This window comes from Cydia splendana, chromosome 2 (assembly GCF_910591565.1).
Source record: "Cydia splendana chromosome 2, ilCydSple1.2, whole genome shotgun sequence".
Lineage (NCBI taxonomy): Eukaryota > Metazoa > Arthropoda > Insecta > Lepidoptera > Tortricidae > Cydia > Cydia splendana.
In genome coordinates, this window is record NC_085961.1 from 30,530,076 (window position 1) to 30,547,767 (window position 17,692).

Consider the following 17,692-nt stretch of genomic DNA (forward strand, 5'->3'; position numbering starts at 1 on the left):
CAGCTTTTTAGTATAATCGTAAAGCCTTATTACGGCTACAGAAACTATTTATGTCTGTTATTCAATGATGATTGATGCGAATTCAATTAAATAATTATGATAAAATAATGCAGACCGGCATTGTTTCCATGGCAACCATTGTGTGGTTGAACTACATCATGTAAAATGTATTGTGGACGGAAATTACTTATCGCACTTCTGAACTGTTAAACTAAAACACCAATCATCATCAAATAAAGGATTTAATACAATAAAACAGACATAACTTGGGAAGCTTGACCTACGACGCCGCCATTGCGGCGATGCTCATCTGTCAGTCCTTGCCGCGGTATAGTGAGGTGACCTTTTCTAATACCGATTGTTAGGCTTCACACGCGAAAGATCATTATCGGTTATCACTACCTACACGGTTATTTACTACTATATGGCGTTTGACATTTACGTTAGTGTCTGCGTGAACTCGATCGCATTCCCTCTCTACCGCACCAATACATCAGTGCGAGGAAGATGGACTGCGATAGAGTTTACGCAGTCGCTAACGTAAATGTCAACTCGTGGTACGGCTACGTTAGGCCCCATTCGCACGACAGCTTAAAAAGCGTTGCGTTAAAACCCGACGTTGGCGCTTTTTTACCGTTTCCAATATTTGTGTTCATATGAACGCTTAAAAATCACTTGTGAGTCGTACTGCCACGTACGCATCTCAGCAAAGCCATACTTTATTTGCTATTACGACGTATTATTTGAATATAGCTTGAATATTTCAGGAATTTGTAAGCATAAGTTGACATTTTTAAGGTGAAACTAATAATAATCTTGACGATTGACACCAAAAATTGACACTTGACAGCCAACTGACAGCAGCGCCGGCGCTTTTTCAACGCTTGTGAGAACAGATACACGGATTTCCGTATGGTCTATTCAATTTGACGCCAACGCTCAACGCCGAAAATCGAACAGTGCTCGATAAAAAAGCGCCGCGCTTAAAAACCGCCTTCGTGTGAATACATGCATGGTTATCCATTTGTGTCATTCAGACGCTTTTTTAACGCGCGTTGAAAAAGCTGCCGTGCGAACGGGGCCTTATAGGAAGTGGTACCTATAACTATCATTGACACGATATTTTATGATCGAGATGTAAGATTAGACCAAAAACTACAAGGCGTAAATTCCACACCCTTTAAGGAAAATCATACTAATAGTTATTGCTACAGTCAACTTTAAAAATATGGGTGTAGCCAACTTATTCAAAAATATGTCCCATAGTTCTTAATTCGCTGACATAAGAGCTATGGGACATATTTTTGAGAAGATTTGTGCTCCCATATATTTTTTTTACAGTTGACTGTACCTACTATTTAAATCGGTTAAGTCGTTTTAGAGATAAATGGAAACATTATTTTGCAAATATATACGTATGTTCTTACACCTTTCCCATTTTAGATTTATATAACGTTTTGGCTCTCTCTTGACCTTTAAACAGATAATTATGAAAAAAATGTGGGTAGCGTTAGGAAACATATTTATTTTAGGCCTTTTAACCCTTTCCATACACAATTAGAATTAGGTGAATAATAAAACAATTTGATAAAAAAAACAATTTATTAATACGTATAAATACATGTATTTAATATAATTGATAAACGAACACTAAGACGCTTAAATTAATCCAACAAATTAAGCCGTAATTTACTTACATTATGGAATAATAGAATTTATTTCATTATATGATACATTTTACATATTATGTATGTATAAAACTTAAGAAACTAAAACCCGTTCTGAGCCATGCCGGGTCCAAAGGTCCCCATCACTCTAGCAGCGTTACCCCGCTGTATGGCGATGGAGACCTGTTGGACAAGCCATGACTCAGAAATAATTAAGGTACTACAGAACGTATGATGCTATACAGCACCATCTGTTTCAGTTGTTAAATTATCGGCTATAATATTGTGCACTAGTTTAGGCGTTTCTGTATTGGTTTGAACCTTACAAACGAGTTAAAAATAACGATTATACGGTACTGTTGGACTTAAAAAGAATATCGTTTTCTTTGGCCTCGTGACCTGAGGAGATGGCGATTGTGTCTGTTCTGGGGACCTTTCCGCACTATAGTACATATGTTCTTGCGTGTCCGAAGCATCCACTATTACGCCTGACTTATCAACTCTTGGAGGACTCTTAAAATGCCTCCTTCCATTCACTTGGTTCTTCTCTTCGTTGTAAATATAAGTCCTGACAGATTCCACTTTGTCTCTCAGGAAGTTAGGCTTCATAAGAGTGGGCATATAATACGGTACGTCTATAACAGGTTCAAACTTTATCTTTCGTGCTGTTTCTACACCTGAACGACGTCGAGGCTTTAATTTCGTTCGCACTTCGCCTATCTTCTCCCTCCATGATTGGCCAGGTTTGTGATGAAATTGGAAGTTACTTCTATAAAAATCGCGATCATCTGGCATTATGACTTCCTTTGGCATTACTCGCCTTAGGGGGTTCATTTTAAAATCTTCAAATGAATTGAATTTTGGTCTCAATATGACGCGTTTTGGCACCGTTGTCCTGACTGACGGAACATTGATCTGATGCCTAGGCACGGGTAAGGAGTCCGATTTTACCATTTCAAAGAAATTTCCTTTCGTCGTGACCGGTTTTCGAAAATAGAGGAAGTCATCAGTATTCATCATAATTATTGGGCGCTTTCTATTCTTTATATGAATGCGATTTAATGACCTCCACTGTGTTTGTTTTGAAAGCTTTTCAATGGGATGGAGGTAGGTGATGTTATTATTAAAATTGTAAAGAGTGTCATTTATTAGGGTATCCTCAAAATCGTTATATGTTTTAGTTGTATTATATTTATCTGTTAAGAGTCTTGAAGGAACTTCGGACTTTAAGTTAAATTTAGTTTGTTTAGACCGAGGTTTGCTAGCTTTTACATTTAAAAGTGATTTAATACTGTTAATTTGTTTTGTATAAATAGTTGAATATGTAGTTTTAATTTTTCTAACATCAGGTGGCAGGGTGAGTTCTTCCTCAGTTAAAGCTTTATATGTGTTGTAAACGATTGATTTAGTAGTTTCGTGTTTTGGCTTATTTTTTTCTACTAAGTGATTATTATTTTCTTTACCACTTCTTGCGAGTAATTCAAAATATGTAGGTTGGATAGTCCTGTGATAATTATTTTGTTTATACACATATGTGTCATTTATTGGATGTTTTTGGTTGTAATACTTACTAAAACGCACGAAAGACTTTTCAGTGCCATTGTCTTGACTAAACCTAGCATTATTAATATAAGAAGTTGGTGATTTGACTAAGTTTATATGCTTAGATAGATTGGTGTGAAATATAAACTTAGATTTAACAATATTTTTGAGTACCTTTCTAGAATTATTCACAATTCTACTAGTGATAAAAATAGTTTTTGTGAATAAATTGTCATAGTCAAGATTTTTCAAATCGTCTTTACTTTTTGCGATCTCTTTGTTGCTGACATGTTGAACACTTTCATTTTTCTTCGTAGTATTTGGGACAACGAATGTGGTTATTATTTGATTTTGTGAAACCCTTGCATTGTTTAGGGTTTTGTATTTTAAATCAGAATTTTCAGGAGACATTGTAAGTCTTGTACTTTCTAAATTATTTGAAGTGTCATAGGGAATATTAGTTGATTTATCATAAATGTTTAAAGGCGTGTCAGTTGAGTTTGTGTTTTTGTGGTAGCCAGTAGTATTTTCATCTTTTTCAGCTATCATTGGATCAATATTAGGTTTAACTGCATGTAGAACGTAAGATTTTGTATAAATTTGCTCTGCTGATGTATCATTGGTGGATCGAAAGTTATTACTGTGATTGTTCAGTTTTAATAAATCTTCAAAAGAGGTTTTAGATGTTGTAGTAAATTCTTTGTCCTGACTAGTAACATTATTGTTAGTTAGACTTTGAGATTTGCTCCTACTTGTAGAAATAGTTACTGCAGACCTATCCGAGGCCAAAAATACGTGGACATATGGCACAGTTATTTGAGTCGTGTTATGTATTTTTTTATCTTCTTCTACGATTTTTAGAGGCATATACGACACGGCTTTCTGAAGTGGAACATTTGTATTTAGTGCACTTTGAAACGATGATTCTGTAGACGTAGAGATAATTGTAAATTTGTCAATGAATTCTCTCTCGTTTTGATGACTCAGATTAGATAATCTGAATGAATTATTGAATAAGGAAAATTCGTTATTCAATAATTCATTGTAAATATTAGTATGAATGTTAGGTGAAATATTCTTATTCTTTGTAAAGAATTCATTGGCAAACTTTGTTTGAGAAGCATTGAATTCGCCAACTGTTATGATTTTATTTTGAGTCTTATTTTTAATTTTCAAATAGTCAGCTTTTTCTTCATTTAAACTTGCAGAATAAGGTGTAGTATTTTGTGACAATTGTCTGTTTATTGTTGGCAGCTCATTTACCTTGATATGGCTACTAATCATCAATTGATTATTTGTTACATAAGTGTCATTGTTGTCTGTGCTATTAAGTTTGTAACCGAAAGTATATAGTTTTGTGTCAAGTGATCCTCGAGTATCAGAAAAATTGTCTGTGAGAACGGGTTGACGTAAATTTATGCTTATTTTTGTTATTGTATCTCCAACGTTTTGATTTACATTGATGGTTGATCGATTATCATTAATTTTAAATGGAACTTGCAAACCATCTGTATAATATTCGCGTGGTTTTAAAGAATATGGCAATGTGCCTTGAAATGTCGTGTTCAATGACTCTTTGGGAAATGATTTACGTGCGTCGACAGTTGACAAACTAAATGACCGATTATCTTTTTTAACATATTTTGAATAATCTTTGAGCGAATCAAAAGCGATGGTATCGGTAGGTAATTCAGTAAACATTGTCATCATCGGTGAATTATTTAACTTCTTTATAAATGCATAAGAATTAGTCTTTTGATTTAAGTATGGTTGTGAATCTTGCGCAGTCAAGGACTTTATCATATCTGAGCTTACTGTAGATACATTGTTTGCTTTAGTGTTGTGTTCAATACTTTCTACAGTTTTGTTGAGCATATTAGGAATTACTAAAACATCATGTGGTCGAGATGTGACTTGAACTTTTGCATGGTCAGTGCTATTTTTAACTATTACGTATTTAGTTGGTTTCATTAAATTATAAGAAACGTTATACATAACCAAACCCTTAGGTATTATTTGATCGAGGCTTGTATTTAACAATGGTACACTTGTTACTGATGTTTTTGTATTCATTCCAGAAATATGATGATTATGGGTCCTAACGGGTGTTTTAATCTTGTCCAAAAGATGTTTTGGCAAGTTTGATATGTTTTGATGCAAGTTATCGGTTTGTGATCGTTTGATATCGTAAATGTAAGAATTCGGCAATTTAAGTGGCTCTGTATTTAAATCTGATGTAGAACGTATCTTGTTTGATGATAGGTCATGTATAATAATAGGATTACCATCGGTTACTCTCGTGAAAAGAGTATTTGTTTGATGTCTAGGTTTGCTTTGAGTCGCTATATGTGGTTTTGTTGAAAATGTTTTGGTGGTTGAAGTTTTATCGATAGCTTCAGTTTGTATTACCTGAAATAATTCTCTAGAAAATGTTGTATCATTGTTAGGTGCATTGTATTTATCATCCATTAATCCGATAATGGTCGTTTGATCTAAATCAGGGTTCGAGGAGTATGTTTCGTTTCTAGTACTGACATGGGCTTTATTGCCAAGAGTATTTATAAATGAGGGTTTAGTTGTATTTGTAATTGTGTTTCCTGAATTCTTTAATATGTAAAATATTTTTGAGTCCATATTTGGCAGTAAACTACTACTATAGTTATTTATCTTGTCCACGGAAATTATATTATTCATATTATCAGTTTTATTTTTAGGTAAAGTGTGTATAATTAGTTTGGAAGGGTACGAAGTCTCAAATTTAAAATCATTAGTAGTTTGAACAGCAGCTTTCTTTGAAGTCATGCCTTTATTAACCTTTGATATATTGAGATCAGTAGTATTTTGATTATGTTGTTTTAAGTCTGGCTTTGGAAATGTTATATCAAAACCACTAGAAAATGAAAATGTACGATCTTTTTTTAATATTTTCTTTATCTTGTTTATCATATTTGAAACTGAGTATTCTGGACTTGATGACTTTACATTTTCTTTTCCGATATTAAGCTCAATATTTGTACTTGTAGTGTCATCTAAATTGCTTGAAACTATGTCAATTTTTGAAATAAATTCCTGAGTATTCATATTATTAACTAAAGTTGTTGTTTTGATACTGTCTGTATGATCTTTGTATGGATTTTCTTGTGTTGTGTATAATGGACTTTCAGTTATATTATTTAGATTAATTTTTTTATCGGAATAGACAGCCGGAGAGAATGTAGGTTTATCAGTAAATATCTGAGTCAGTAACTCATTGTTTTCTTTAGGAAAATTTGCCAAGTGAGATTCGTTATCAGTATGTAGAATAGTATAACTGTTACTTTTAAATGGAACGACTGTGCCCGTGTCAATTTTAGTAGCTATATCAGGTTGTGTGAAAAAAGAATTATTTTTTATTGATGACACCGTGATAGCTGACACTTCGTTAAATACTTCATTTAATTGAGGATTTACATCCAATGCACCAGCGAACGTATAATCGTCAATTTTAGAATCATAACTGTTTTGACTAATTGTCTTAATTGGTTGAGTTTTCTTATCAGCTAAATATGGTTTTGTATTGTATAGCAGGTAGTTACTAAAATCTGTATCCAATTTATCAGCAAATGCGGGTATAATTGTAATTGGTGCAATTTTTGATGGGATACTTAATAGGCTTTCATTTACACTTTTGACATTTTGGTCATCTGAAAGTAGAATGTTAGTATCCTCAGTTATGCTTTCTCGCTCACTTTGAGGATATGTAGTGTATAAAACGCTAAGGCCAATGTCCAAATTATCATTGAATGCGAATGTGATTTCCGGCTTAGTTTCTGGCGATGTGGTTATTTGACTTTCAATTCTAGGTTTTTGGACAACTTTGTCGTCTGGTAGTAGAATATTAGTATTCTCAGTTATACTTTCTTGCTGACTAAGAGAGTGTGTTGTGTTAAAAGTGTTAATATCTGAAGACCCAGTCTGTTTTATTCCTGCTGTAATAGAACTATCAATTTTTTTAATCGAGTCAGCCACTTTTGATTGAATGATGTTATCGGTGATTTTGCTTTTTGGATATTGATCCGTTGGTTTCGTATTGTAAAATATGTATTTATCCAAATCAGTTTCCAAATTATCATGAAATGCGGATGTCAATATTGATTCGGTTTTTGGTGAAATGCTAATTTGGCTTCCATTTTCAGAACTTTGCGCAATTTTACCCCCTGGAAGTGGAATATTGGTATTCTCAGTTATATTTACAAGCTTAATATGTGTTGTGCTGAAAGATTTGATGCCAGGAGTATAAGTATATAATGGTGTAGTAATGGTCTCTGTTATAGAGTCATCGATTTTTTGATTTCCTTTATATATTGGTGTTCTATCTATTTTATTAGTGCTAGAGTAAACGTCTTTTGATTTAATAATTTCATACCCAATTTTACTTATTGGATATTGATTCGTAGTGTATAATTCTGCATCAAAATTATCAGCTAATGCAGATGTAACTGGCACAGGTACTGGGGAACTAATTATTTGGCCCTCATTTCCATTATATGTGTCAATTTGGTCCCCTGTAACTAGAACATTACTTTCCTCGGTTAAAGTTTCAAAGTCAATACGAGGGTGTGTTGTATCTAAAAATTTAATGTCAAAAGCACCAGAATATTGTATTGCATCTGTTACAGATCCATTGATTGTTTGAGATCCTGAACTTATTGGTACCGTGTCTTTATTGACTTTAAAAGTACTGAAACCAATTTCTTCCTTTGGCTGAATAATTTTATCTTCAATTTCAGTCATTGGATATAGATTTGTTGTAGGTTTCGGATGGTAATATATGTCTTTATTCAAATCTATATCAATATCAGCCGCATCTGTATCCAATGCACCCGTATGTTTAATTACCTCAGTTGGATAGTTATTAATTGTGTGATTTACTATAATTATCGGTATTGTGTTTTTATTGATTTCAGAAGTACTAGTGTCAAAATCTTTTGATTGAGTGAGTTCATCTCTGATTTCAGTTGTTGCATATTGATTCGTTGTAGATTTCGTAATGTAAAAAAATTCAGTACTGAAATCTATATTCAACTTATCATTCAATGCGGTACCTGGCTGACTTTCTAATAAAATGCTTGGTTGGCTTTGATTTTCAGTACCTTTGACAATTTTGTCACCTGGAATTAAGATACTAGTATCCTTAGTCAAACTTTCTCCCTGACTGTGCGGGTATGTCTTGTTTACAGCGTTATTGTCGGAGAACCCAGAATGATTTATTTCGTCTGTTGTTGAGTCATAGAAGTTTTGAGTTGTTATACTTATGGGTATTGTGTCTTTGTTAATTTCAAATGTACTGGAGTCAACATTTTTTGTTTGATACATTTCATCTTCGATATCACTCATTGGGTATTCATTCGTTATGTATGGTTTTGTATCGTAAAATGTGGCTTTTGTAAAATTTGTGTTCGAATTATCAGCAAATGCGAATATATTAGCAATTGGCGTAATTTCTGGCAATACGGTAATGAGCCTTGCATTTTCTTTATTTTTGACAATGTCGTCAGATGATGGTAGAATGTTAGTACCTTCAGTTAAACTTTCAAGATATGCTGTGTTTAAAGAATCGATGTCAGCAGCACTAGTCGTTTTTATTTCACCTGTCATAGAAGCATTTTTTTTCGGACTTGCTTCACTTATTGGTATGCTTTTATTTTTTTGATAAGTACTGGATGTCACGTCTTTTGATTGATTAATTTCATCATCTATATCGCTTATTAGATATTGATCTGTTGTGTATGATTTTGTATCATAAAATATGTCGTTAGTAAAATCCGTATCCAAATCGGCAGCATCTGTATCCAATGCAAGATTATTTTTTAGTGCCTCTGTTATAGAGTCATTGACTGTTTGAGTTGCTTTAAATACCGGTGTGATATCTTCATTAATTTCAAAAGTACTTTTTAGCTGGATAATGTCTTTGATTTTAGTTCTTGGGTATTGATCAGCTGTAACTGGTTTTGTATCGTAAAATATGTCTTTAGTGAAATTAGGATCCAAAGTAGATATAGCTATAACGGGTGCTGTTTTTGGTGAAACGCTTATGAGGCTTTTATTTTCATTATTTTTAACAATGTCGTCAGATGAAGGTAGAATTGTAGTACTTCCAGTTAAACTTTCAAGATATGTTGTGTTTGAAGAATCAATTTCAGAAGCACTAGTAGTTTTTATTGCACCTTTTATGGAAGCAATTATTTCCTGACTTGCTTCACTAATCGGTATGCTCTTATTGTTTTGAAAAGTACTGAGTTTCACATCTTTTGATTGATTAATTTCATCGTCTATTTCGCTTATTGGATATTGATCTTTTGTGTATGATTTTGTATCGTAAAATATTTCGTTAGTGAAATCCGTATCCAAGTCAGCAGCATCTGTATCCAATGCAGCATTATTTTTTACTACCTCTGTTATAGAATCATTAATTGTTTGAGTTGCTTTAAATACCGGTGTCGTATCTTCATTAATTTCAAAAGTACTAAAGACAAAACTGTTTAGTTGAAAAATGTCATCTTTGATTTTAGTTCTTGGGTATTGATCAGTTGTAACTGGTTTTGTATCGTAAAATATGTCTGTAGTGAAATTAGGATTCAAAGTAGATATACCTATAGCGGGCGCTGTTTTTAATGAAACGCTCATGAGGCTTGCATTTTCATTCGTTTTGACAATGTCGTCAGATGAAGGTAAAATTGTAGTACTTTCAGTTAAACTTTCAAGATATGTTGTGTTTAAAGAATAAATGCCAGAAGCACTAGTAGGTTTTATTGGAACTGTTATAGAAGCAATTTTTTTCTGACTTGCTTCACTTATCGGTATGCTGTTATTGATTACAACAGTACTGGATTTCACGTCTTTTCCTTGATTGATTTTATCATCTATATCGCTTATTGGATATTGATCTGTTGTGTATGATTTTGTATCATAAAATATGTCGTTAGTGAAATCTGTATCCAAGTTGGCAGCATCAGTATCCAGTGCAACATTATTTTTTAGTGCCTCTGTTATAGAGTCATTGACTGTTTGAGTTGCTTTAAATACCGGTGTGGTATCTTCATTAATTTCAAAAGTACTTTTTAGTTGGATAATGTCTTTGATTTTAGTTCTTGGGTATTGATTAGTTGTAACTGGTTTTGTATCGTAAAATATGTCTTTAGTGAAATTAGGATCCAAAGTAGATATAGCTAAAACGGATGCTGTTTTTGGTAAAACGTTTATGAGGCTTGCATTTTCATTATTTTTATCGTCAGATGAAGGTAGAGTTGTAGTACTTTCAATTAAACTTTCAAGATATGTTGTGTTTAAAGAATCAATGTCAGAAGCACTAGTAGTTTTTATTGAACCTGTTATGGAAGCAATTATTTCCTGACTTGCTTGACTTATCGGTATGCTATTATTGTTTTGAAAAGTACTGAGTTTCACATCTTTTGATTGATTAATTTCATCGTCTATTTCGCTTACTGGATATTGATCTGTTGTGTATGATTTTGTATAGTAAAATATGTCGTTAGTGAAATCCGTATCCAAGTCAGCAGCATCTGTATCCAATGCAACATATTTTTTTAGTGCCTCTGTTCTAGAGTCATTAATTGTTTGAGTTGCTTTAAATACCGGTGTCGTATCTTCATTAATTTCAAAAGTACTAAAGACAAAACTGTTTAGTTGAAAAATGTCATCTTTGATTTTAGTTCTTGGGTATTGATCAGTTGTAACTGGTTTTGTATCGAAAAATATGTCTTTAGTGAAATTAGGATCCAAAGTAGATATACCTATAACGGGTGCTGTTTTTAATGAAACGCTCATGAGGCTTGCATTTTCATTCGTTTTGACAATGTCGTCAGATGAAGGTAAAATTGTAGTACTTTCAGTTAAACTTTCAAGATATGTTGTGTTTAAAGAATAAATGCCAGAAGCACTAGTAGTTTTTATTGGAACTGTTATAGAAGCAATTTTTTTCTGACTTGCTTCACTTATCGGTATGCTGTTATTGATTACAACAGTACTGGATTTCACGTATTTTCCTTGATTGATTTTATCACCTATATCGCTTATTGGATATTGATCTGTTGTGTATGATTTTGTATCGTAAAATATGTCGTTAGTGAAATCCGTATCCAAGTCAGCAGCATCTGTATCCAATGCAACATAATTTTTTAGTGCCTCTGTTCTAGAGTCATTAATTGTTTGAGTTGCTTTAAATACCGGTGTCGTATCTTCATTAATTTCAAAAGTACTGAAGACAAAACTGTTTAGTTGAAAAATGTCATCTTTGATTTTAGTTCTTGGGTATTGATCAGTTGTAACTGGTTTTGTATCGAAAAATATATCTTTAGTGAAATTAGGATCCAAAGTAGATATACCTATAACGGGTGCTGTTTTTAATGAAACGCTCATGAGGCTTGCATTTTCATTAGTTTTGGCAATGTCATCAGATGAAGGTAAAATTGTAGTACTTTCAGTTAAACTTTCAAGATATGTTGTGTTTAAAGAGTCAATTCCAGAAGCACTAGTAGTTTTTATTGGAACTGTTATAGAAGCAATTTTTTTCTGACTTGCTTCACTTGTCGGTATGCTATTATTGATTACAACAGTACTGGATTTCACGTCTTTTGATTGATTAATTTTATCATATATACCGCTTATTGGATATTGTCCTGTTGTGTATGATTTTGTATCGTAAAATATTTCGTTAGTGAAATCCGTATCCAAGTCAGCAGCATCTGTATCTAATGCAACATTACTTTTTACTGTCTCTGTTATAGAGTTATTGACTGTTTGAGTTGCTTTAAATACCGGTGTCGTATCTTTATTAATTTCAAAAATACTGAAGACAATGTCTCTTGCTTTTATTATTTCATCTCCGATTTCATTTCTTGGATATTGATCCGCTGTGTATGAATTCGTATTATTTAATATGCCTTTACTAAAATTTGTGTTCAAATTATCCGCCACTGCGGATGTAGCAAAGTTTGGCTCAATTTTATGCGAAATACTTATTGGGCTTTTATTTCCAGCAAATAGAAAATTTGTATCGTCGGCTGAGCTTTCAAGCTTAAAAGGAGGGTATGTGGTGTTTAAAGTGTTAATATCAAAAGAACCACTGAATTTTATGGACTTTGTTATAGAGTTATTGAAGTTTTGAGTTACTATACTTAACGGTATCGTGTCTTTATTGTTTTCAAAAGTACTAGAGCCACTATCTTTTGGTTTTATGATTTCTTCTCCAATTTCACTTATTGTATATTGCTTTAATGTGGGATTCTTATCGTAAAATTTGTCTTCACTGAAAACTATTTTTAAATTATCATTTAATGTGGATGTCACGGCAATTAGCGCCATTTCTGATGAAACGTTATTTTGGATTTCTTTTGAATATTTTACATCCAACACATCAGTTAGATCCTCAATTTTAAATTTATTGAAAATTTGTGCTTTAGTGATCATCGGTGTCTTCTCAGTATTTAAATTAATGCCGAGTGTGGTATGATTCGATGAATCGGATTTAGTTCCGATTTGAATACTTAGGGATTGATTTTGGTTTGGTTGATTGAACTTTGAATTGACATCATTTAATCTTGAAGGTGTAAAAAACTCAACTGTAGAATCATAAATACTTTGTGTAACACTATTTATCGATTTTCCGTTATTATGACTTGTATGGTTGGTATAATACTCATCAAAAAAATCGTCAGTTGTAAATGTTTTATTTTCAGTATTCGAATATGGTTTTGTACTGTGTAATATTTCTTTTGTATAATTCTTGTGACTAGTAATAGTATCGAATTCATCAACGTCAGACTGAATTGTATTTAAGACTTGCTCTGATGGCACGCCGATTATATTCGCATATTCTGGAGAAGTTACGGCCAACCCTTGTGTAATATTCATAGGCGTAGGCATGAATAAATAAAAAGTAGACGGAATTAGTTTTTTATTCATTACTTCATCTTTTGTTTGATCTACTGAATACATCGTATCCGGTGATGTAGTTTTTTGTAGGATCGTAGTAGAGTGTTTAGTTTTTTCTGTGCTTGATAAAGTGTAGTTTAATTTTATTTCTTGGTCCCGCATGTTAGACTCTGTTACAAAATTTAATATTTTATGAACAGTTTTATCTTTCGTGACATTTTTACTTGTTTCAAATTTAGTATCAGTGATTGAATAACTTTGACTATTAGAATTTTCAGTATTATTATCATCCTGCAAATACAATTTTGTGTCCATTGATTCTGTCATTCTTGGATACATTGGCGACACAGTAGAATCAGAATTCATATTTTTCATCTCTTCGTTCAAGAGGCCTGTGGCAGTTGAATCAATATACGTTTCAGCTTTACTTCCGATGTGATGGATCTGGTCAGTAAAGTCATTTAAAAATGTTTTATAATCATTGGCCCCCAGAGCTCGCGATGTAACCATAGTAGATGTATTATTTGAATAATTAAAATTGTTTTTTTCGTTTCTTTCATTGAAAAGTGCAGGTTTCAAAGTATAGTTTTCGGTTGGTGTTATTTTGAAAGAAGTAACATATTTATTTTTTGTATTGTCTAATTCTAAGCTTGTATTATATTTATTAGTGTTTAAAATATTTGTGTTTTCCATGTTGTAATCAAAGTAAATTGTATTTTCAATGTATTTATCCGTGACATATAAATAGTTTGTATTGGTTGTAAGCCGCTCTGGGGATTTTTCTAATGTTGACTCATTTGCCCCTGGTTGTTCTTTTTCAACTTTCGTGGAATCTCTTGTATAATGATCGGTACTAACACCTATTTTTGAACTATTATCCTTTATTTCTGGAATCATTTTAAATCGTTGTGGCTGAGTGATGTTTTGCACGGGATAAGTTATTGTGTCGAGGTTTTGATTTGGGTTGATATTAAATATACTCAAGTTTTCGACTAACTCCAGCATTGTCGGAGGTTGAGTGACAGTTGTTGTTTTTGTTTGCTGAGTTTGTATATACTGATTATCACTAAAAACGGTTACAAAGAGAGAGTTTTTGTTTATCGGATTAACATCGTTTGCTGCTTTGTACGAAATATTTTTTATCATTTGTAAATTAAAATCATCTTTGGGAACAATATTGACGAAGTTGTTTGTTTTGTTATCTTTTTCCAACTTATCTCGGTCCAGTACATAGTCTGGAAGGGTTTTGTTTGATTGTTTGTTTATGGTATAGTTCGGGCCTGTTTTATTTTGATTACTATCCTTGATCAGATTATTTGTTTTGCTATTCGGGGTAAATATTTTTTGTGTAATACCAAGCATGTTGTTAATCTCTGGGTGCGACGTAGTTTCTGTATAATGGTCTAACAGATTTATTTTTTCGGTATATTCCGGTAGCGTTAATTGATTGGTTACGGTAATGTTGCGATCTATTTTAGTTTGATTGCTATATTTGGTAGAAATGTCCGACATCGCAGTAGTAGTAGAATTAACACTTAACGTAGACATATCATTATTATGAAGAAGAAGGTTTTCGATTTCTGACGGGTTATTTACAACGTTTGCTTTCAAATTGTTAAAAGTTTCTAAGCCTGCACTATAATAATTCGTAACGCGGTAACTATCAAACGTGTCGTTATGTTTATTAAATGTAGTTGTACCATATGATTGAGTTAGGTTACTGACTTTATTAGTGTCATTGCTAACCGTGGTATGTAGGTTGGTAGTCGGTAAATAACTTTGTGGCTTCAATTTAACTAAAACTTCTGTAACCTTGAATGGAGGATTTCTATTTAGTGCTTCTAAATCTTCTTTTATTGTTTCATTACTTACTAGATCAATTGCTTTATTTCTTTGTGGTCCTGTTTCTAGTAAGTTTGTGGGTAGTGATGAAGTTGTGTTGTTTTCTTTGGAAAGGATGTCGGAAGTACCGGTATCCGAAAAGTTATTACTATCTTTTACTGTAAAAAAACTATCTTTACTCATTGTAGTTGTTGCTATATTAGTTATTTTGGTTGGAGTAAATTGATGATCTGTATGTTCTGTAGAGTGCAGTTTTTTGGTTAATGCTATACAGATACTGAAAAGGGTAGGCATTGAATTTGGTTCTACAAATGTCTTTGCGAGTTTATCAGTATTGTTACTTGTTACCTCACCTGCTGGCGGAAGATTTTGGGTTATCACGTTTAAACCCTGTTCTGCAAATAAATCATGTAGTGAAATCTTTTTTTGTTTGTTATTTGCTGTAACTACGATTTCTAAAGTATCTTCTATTGGCAAATTAGATACCGTAGACACATCTCTATTATCAGTCGGAAAGGGGCTAATTACGGTTTCGGAGTCAAGGGCAGATGGTTTTTCGGTCGTTGGTGATCTCGAGAGTGGATGGTAATTAGTTTGATCCCAATAGGTTAATCTTTGTCTTGTTGTTCTGTCAATTTGCGGATGAATTATATCTGGTGTTTGTGTTACCAGTAGGTTAGTAGTTTGAGAAATAATAGCTTCTCCTACAAATTGTTCCTTTTTTTGAATGTTAAAAAACTCTGTTGACGTTATTGGTTCATTACTTTCACTAGGATAAATCAAATCGTTCTTAAATTTAGTATATACACTAGTTATTTCATTGTTGACGACACGGCTTGGCACGGTTGTTTCATGCTTTTTAGTAAAACTATTTGGTGAAGCTGTAACTTCTTGGTCAGGTGATGTTATTTGTTTCTTGACAGTTATCCCTTTGTCGTCCTTTTCATGACTGGATTCATCATCCAATATACGGTTCATCCATATTTCCTTTGAATTCGTATAGTTCAGCAAGTATTTAGATTCAGGCATATTTCTTAAAGGATTGGAAATACTGTATTCACCCTCAGTAATTAAATCACTTTTTAAATTATTTCGTTTGATAACTGTTTGTAGTGTAGTTGATCGTTTGAACTTTTTCTTCTTCAATCTTTTATCGTACAATTTCACCAAAGACTTGATTTTTAATATTGTTTCTTTTAAATTTCTAGACTTTTCTGTCGTACTTGTGGTTATTTCTTTTGAGTCAAAACTTTCATTTGGAAAATTTATTTTACACACTGGTTCATCTGTTTTGTTACTGCAACACATTTTAGTGTAATCAGAATGATAAGGTTCAGAAGTTACATCAATATAAACTTTAATTGTATTATTTCGATGCATTAACTTAAAAACTTGTGTCTTATTATTTCGTTCACTTTGTAGTAAAAAAGTGTAGATAGATTTTAAGGCACAGTCCGGGGCTTCATTTGCCGTTAGGCTTTCTCCACTGACAGTTTCATTTTGACCAAATCTAGCATCAATAATGTCTATGTCTATCGGCGAATGAGTGTGTAAGGTACTGTTAAGTTCATCGATAAGTTTGGTATAGTTGGATATTAAGGGGCATCTATCTTTTACTGGATAGAAGGTAAGAATTACTATGACATTATGCTTGCCAGGGACGCGCGTCAGTTTTTTTGTATGTTTATACAAACTGTATTTCCTCGTACGGAATCTATGGTAACCACGCGTCTTTATAAAAGTTTGGTATAAAATGTATTCAAGTCGTGTTTTATTGATATCAGTTCTGACCTCTTGCTTAAGAATATTTGTATTAGCTTGAATATGTGTTCTCCCACAGTCGCTTTTCAGCATAAATTCCGTTTCTTCGTCAGAGGATATATTAGTGCTTTTATTAACCTTCGATGCAACTTCATTTTTTAAATCAAAACAAGTTTTTTTATAAATATTCTGATAAATGTCCAGTACCTTATTGCTTGGATCTTTGTTGTTCTTCTCGACTTGCAGCGAGTTGGTATCACCACTGAACGATGCACTTTCATGTTGTTTTGCTTTTAAAGTTTCACGCATACAAACACACAAGCTTTTGAGTAGTTGCAGAGAGACGTCCATCAGCCGATCGTCAGTGGTCGCAGCGTCCACTGTTTGCAGAAGCCTCATCAACACGGGGTTCTTCGCCATCAGTCCTACAGCCGTGTCAGTAGTCAGAAAGGCACGGTTTTCGACTACTACCGAAGAGATGAAAATGAACAAATACTTGAACATTTTAGGTTAAAGGTTCGTTCTTGCGTGAGGGCATGTTATCGTGGTGCCGACCGAACAATACCGTTGACGCCGTTGTTTTGGGTAAAATTACGGAAAGGAAACACGCTTAACTGATAAGGGCACTTGGTCTGCAAACATGTATTACTGTGATGTGACTTAATTAGTCTTATCCTTTTCGCTCCTAAGATATAAACGGTAATGAAAGACAGCATAAGAAAGATAATTAAAACATTCAGTGTCCACAAATATTACTGACTTAACTGTAACATCTTATTATGTAATTTATGTTCATGACTATGCAATAAATGAAATGAAATGAATGAAATGAAATGATTTATTTTTAGTTTTATTTGGTCTGGTTTTTACAGGAAATAAGTAAGTAAATATTCTTTATTTTACACCATAAAGTAAAAAAATACACAAACACAGAAAGCGAAACACAA

The 17,692-nt window shown here is 33.0% G+C and overlaps 4 protein-coding genes across 7 annotated transcripts in view; all 4 read right to left on the reverse strand.

The window, feature by feature from the left end:
* LOC134806161 (high-affinity choline transporter 1) overlaps positions 1 to 17,692 on the reverse strand; it is a 357,022-nt gene that overhangs the window by 140,553 nt on the left and 198,777 nt on the right. The window lies entirely within an intron of this gene.
* LOC134806160 (choline O-acetyltransferase) overlaps positions 1 to 17,692 on the reverse strand; it is a 37,667-nt gene that overhangs the window by 18,440 nt on the left and 1,535 nt on the right. The window lies entirely within an intron of this gene.
* LOC134806154 (uncharacterized) lies at positions 1,889 to 9,134 on the reverse strand. Its single transcript, XM_063779440.1, has one exon. It carries the CDS (start codon positions 8,844 to 8,846, stop codon positions 2,001 to 2,003), a length of 6,846 nt encoding a protein of 2,281 aa, XP_063635510.1. The 5' UTR covers positions 8,847 to 9,134; the 3' UTR covers positions 1,889 to 2,000.
* LOC134800604 (homeobox-like protein HDP1) lies at positions 13,306 to 17,350 on the reverse strand. The gene is made up of 2 exons (XM_063773092.1): positions 13,480 to 17,350; positions 13,306 to 13,312 (listed from the first exon to the last, which is right to left on the reverse strand). The coding sequence occupies exons 1-2, from the start codon at positions 17,247 to 17,249 to the stop codon at positions 13,306 to 13,308; spliced, it is 3,777 nt and encodes a 1,258-aa protein (XP_063629162.1). The 5' UTR covers positions 17,250 to 17,350.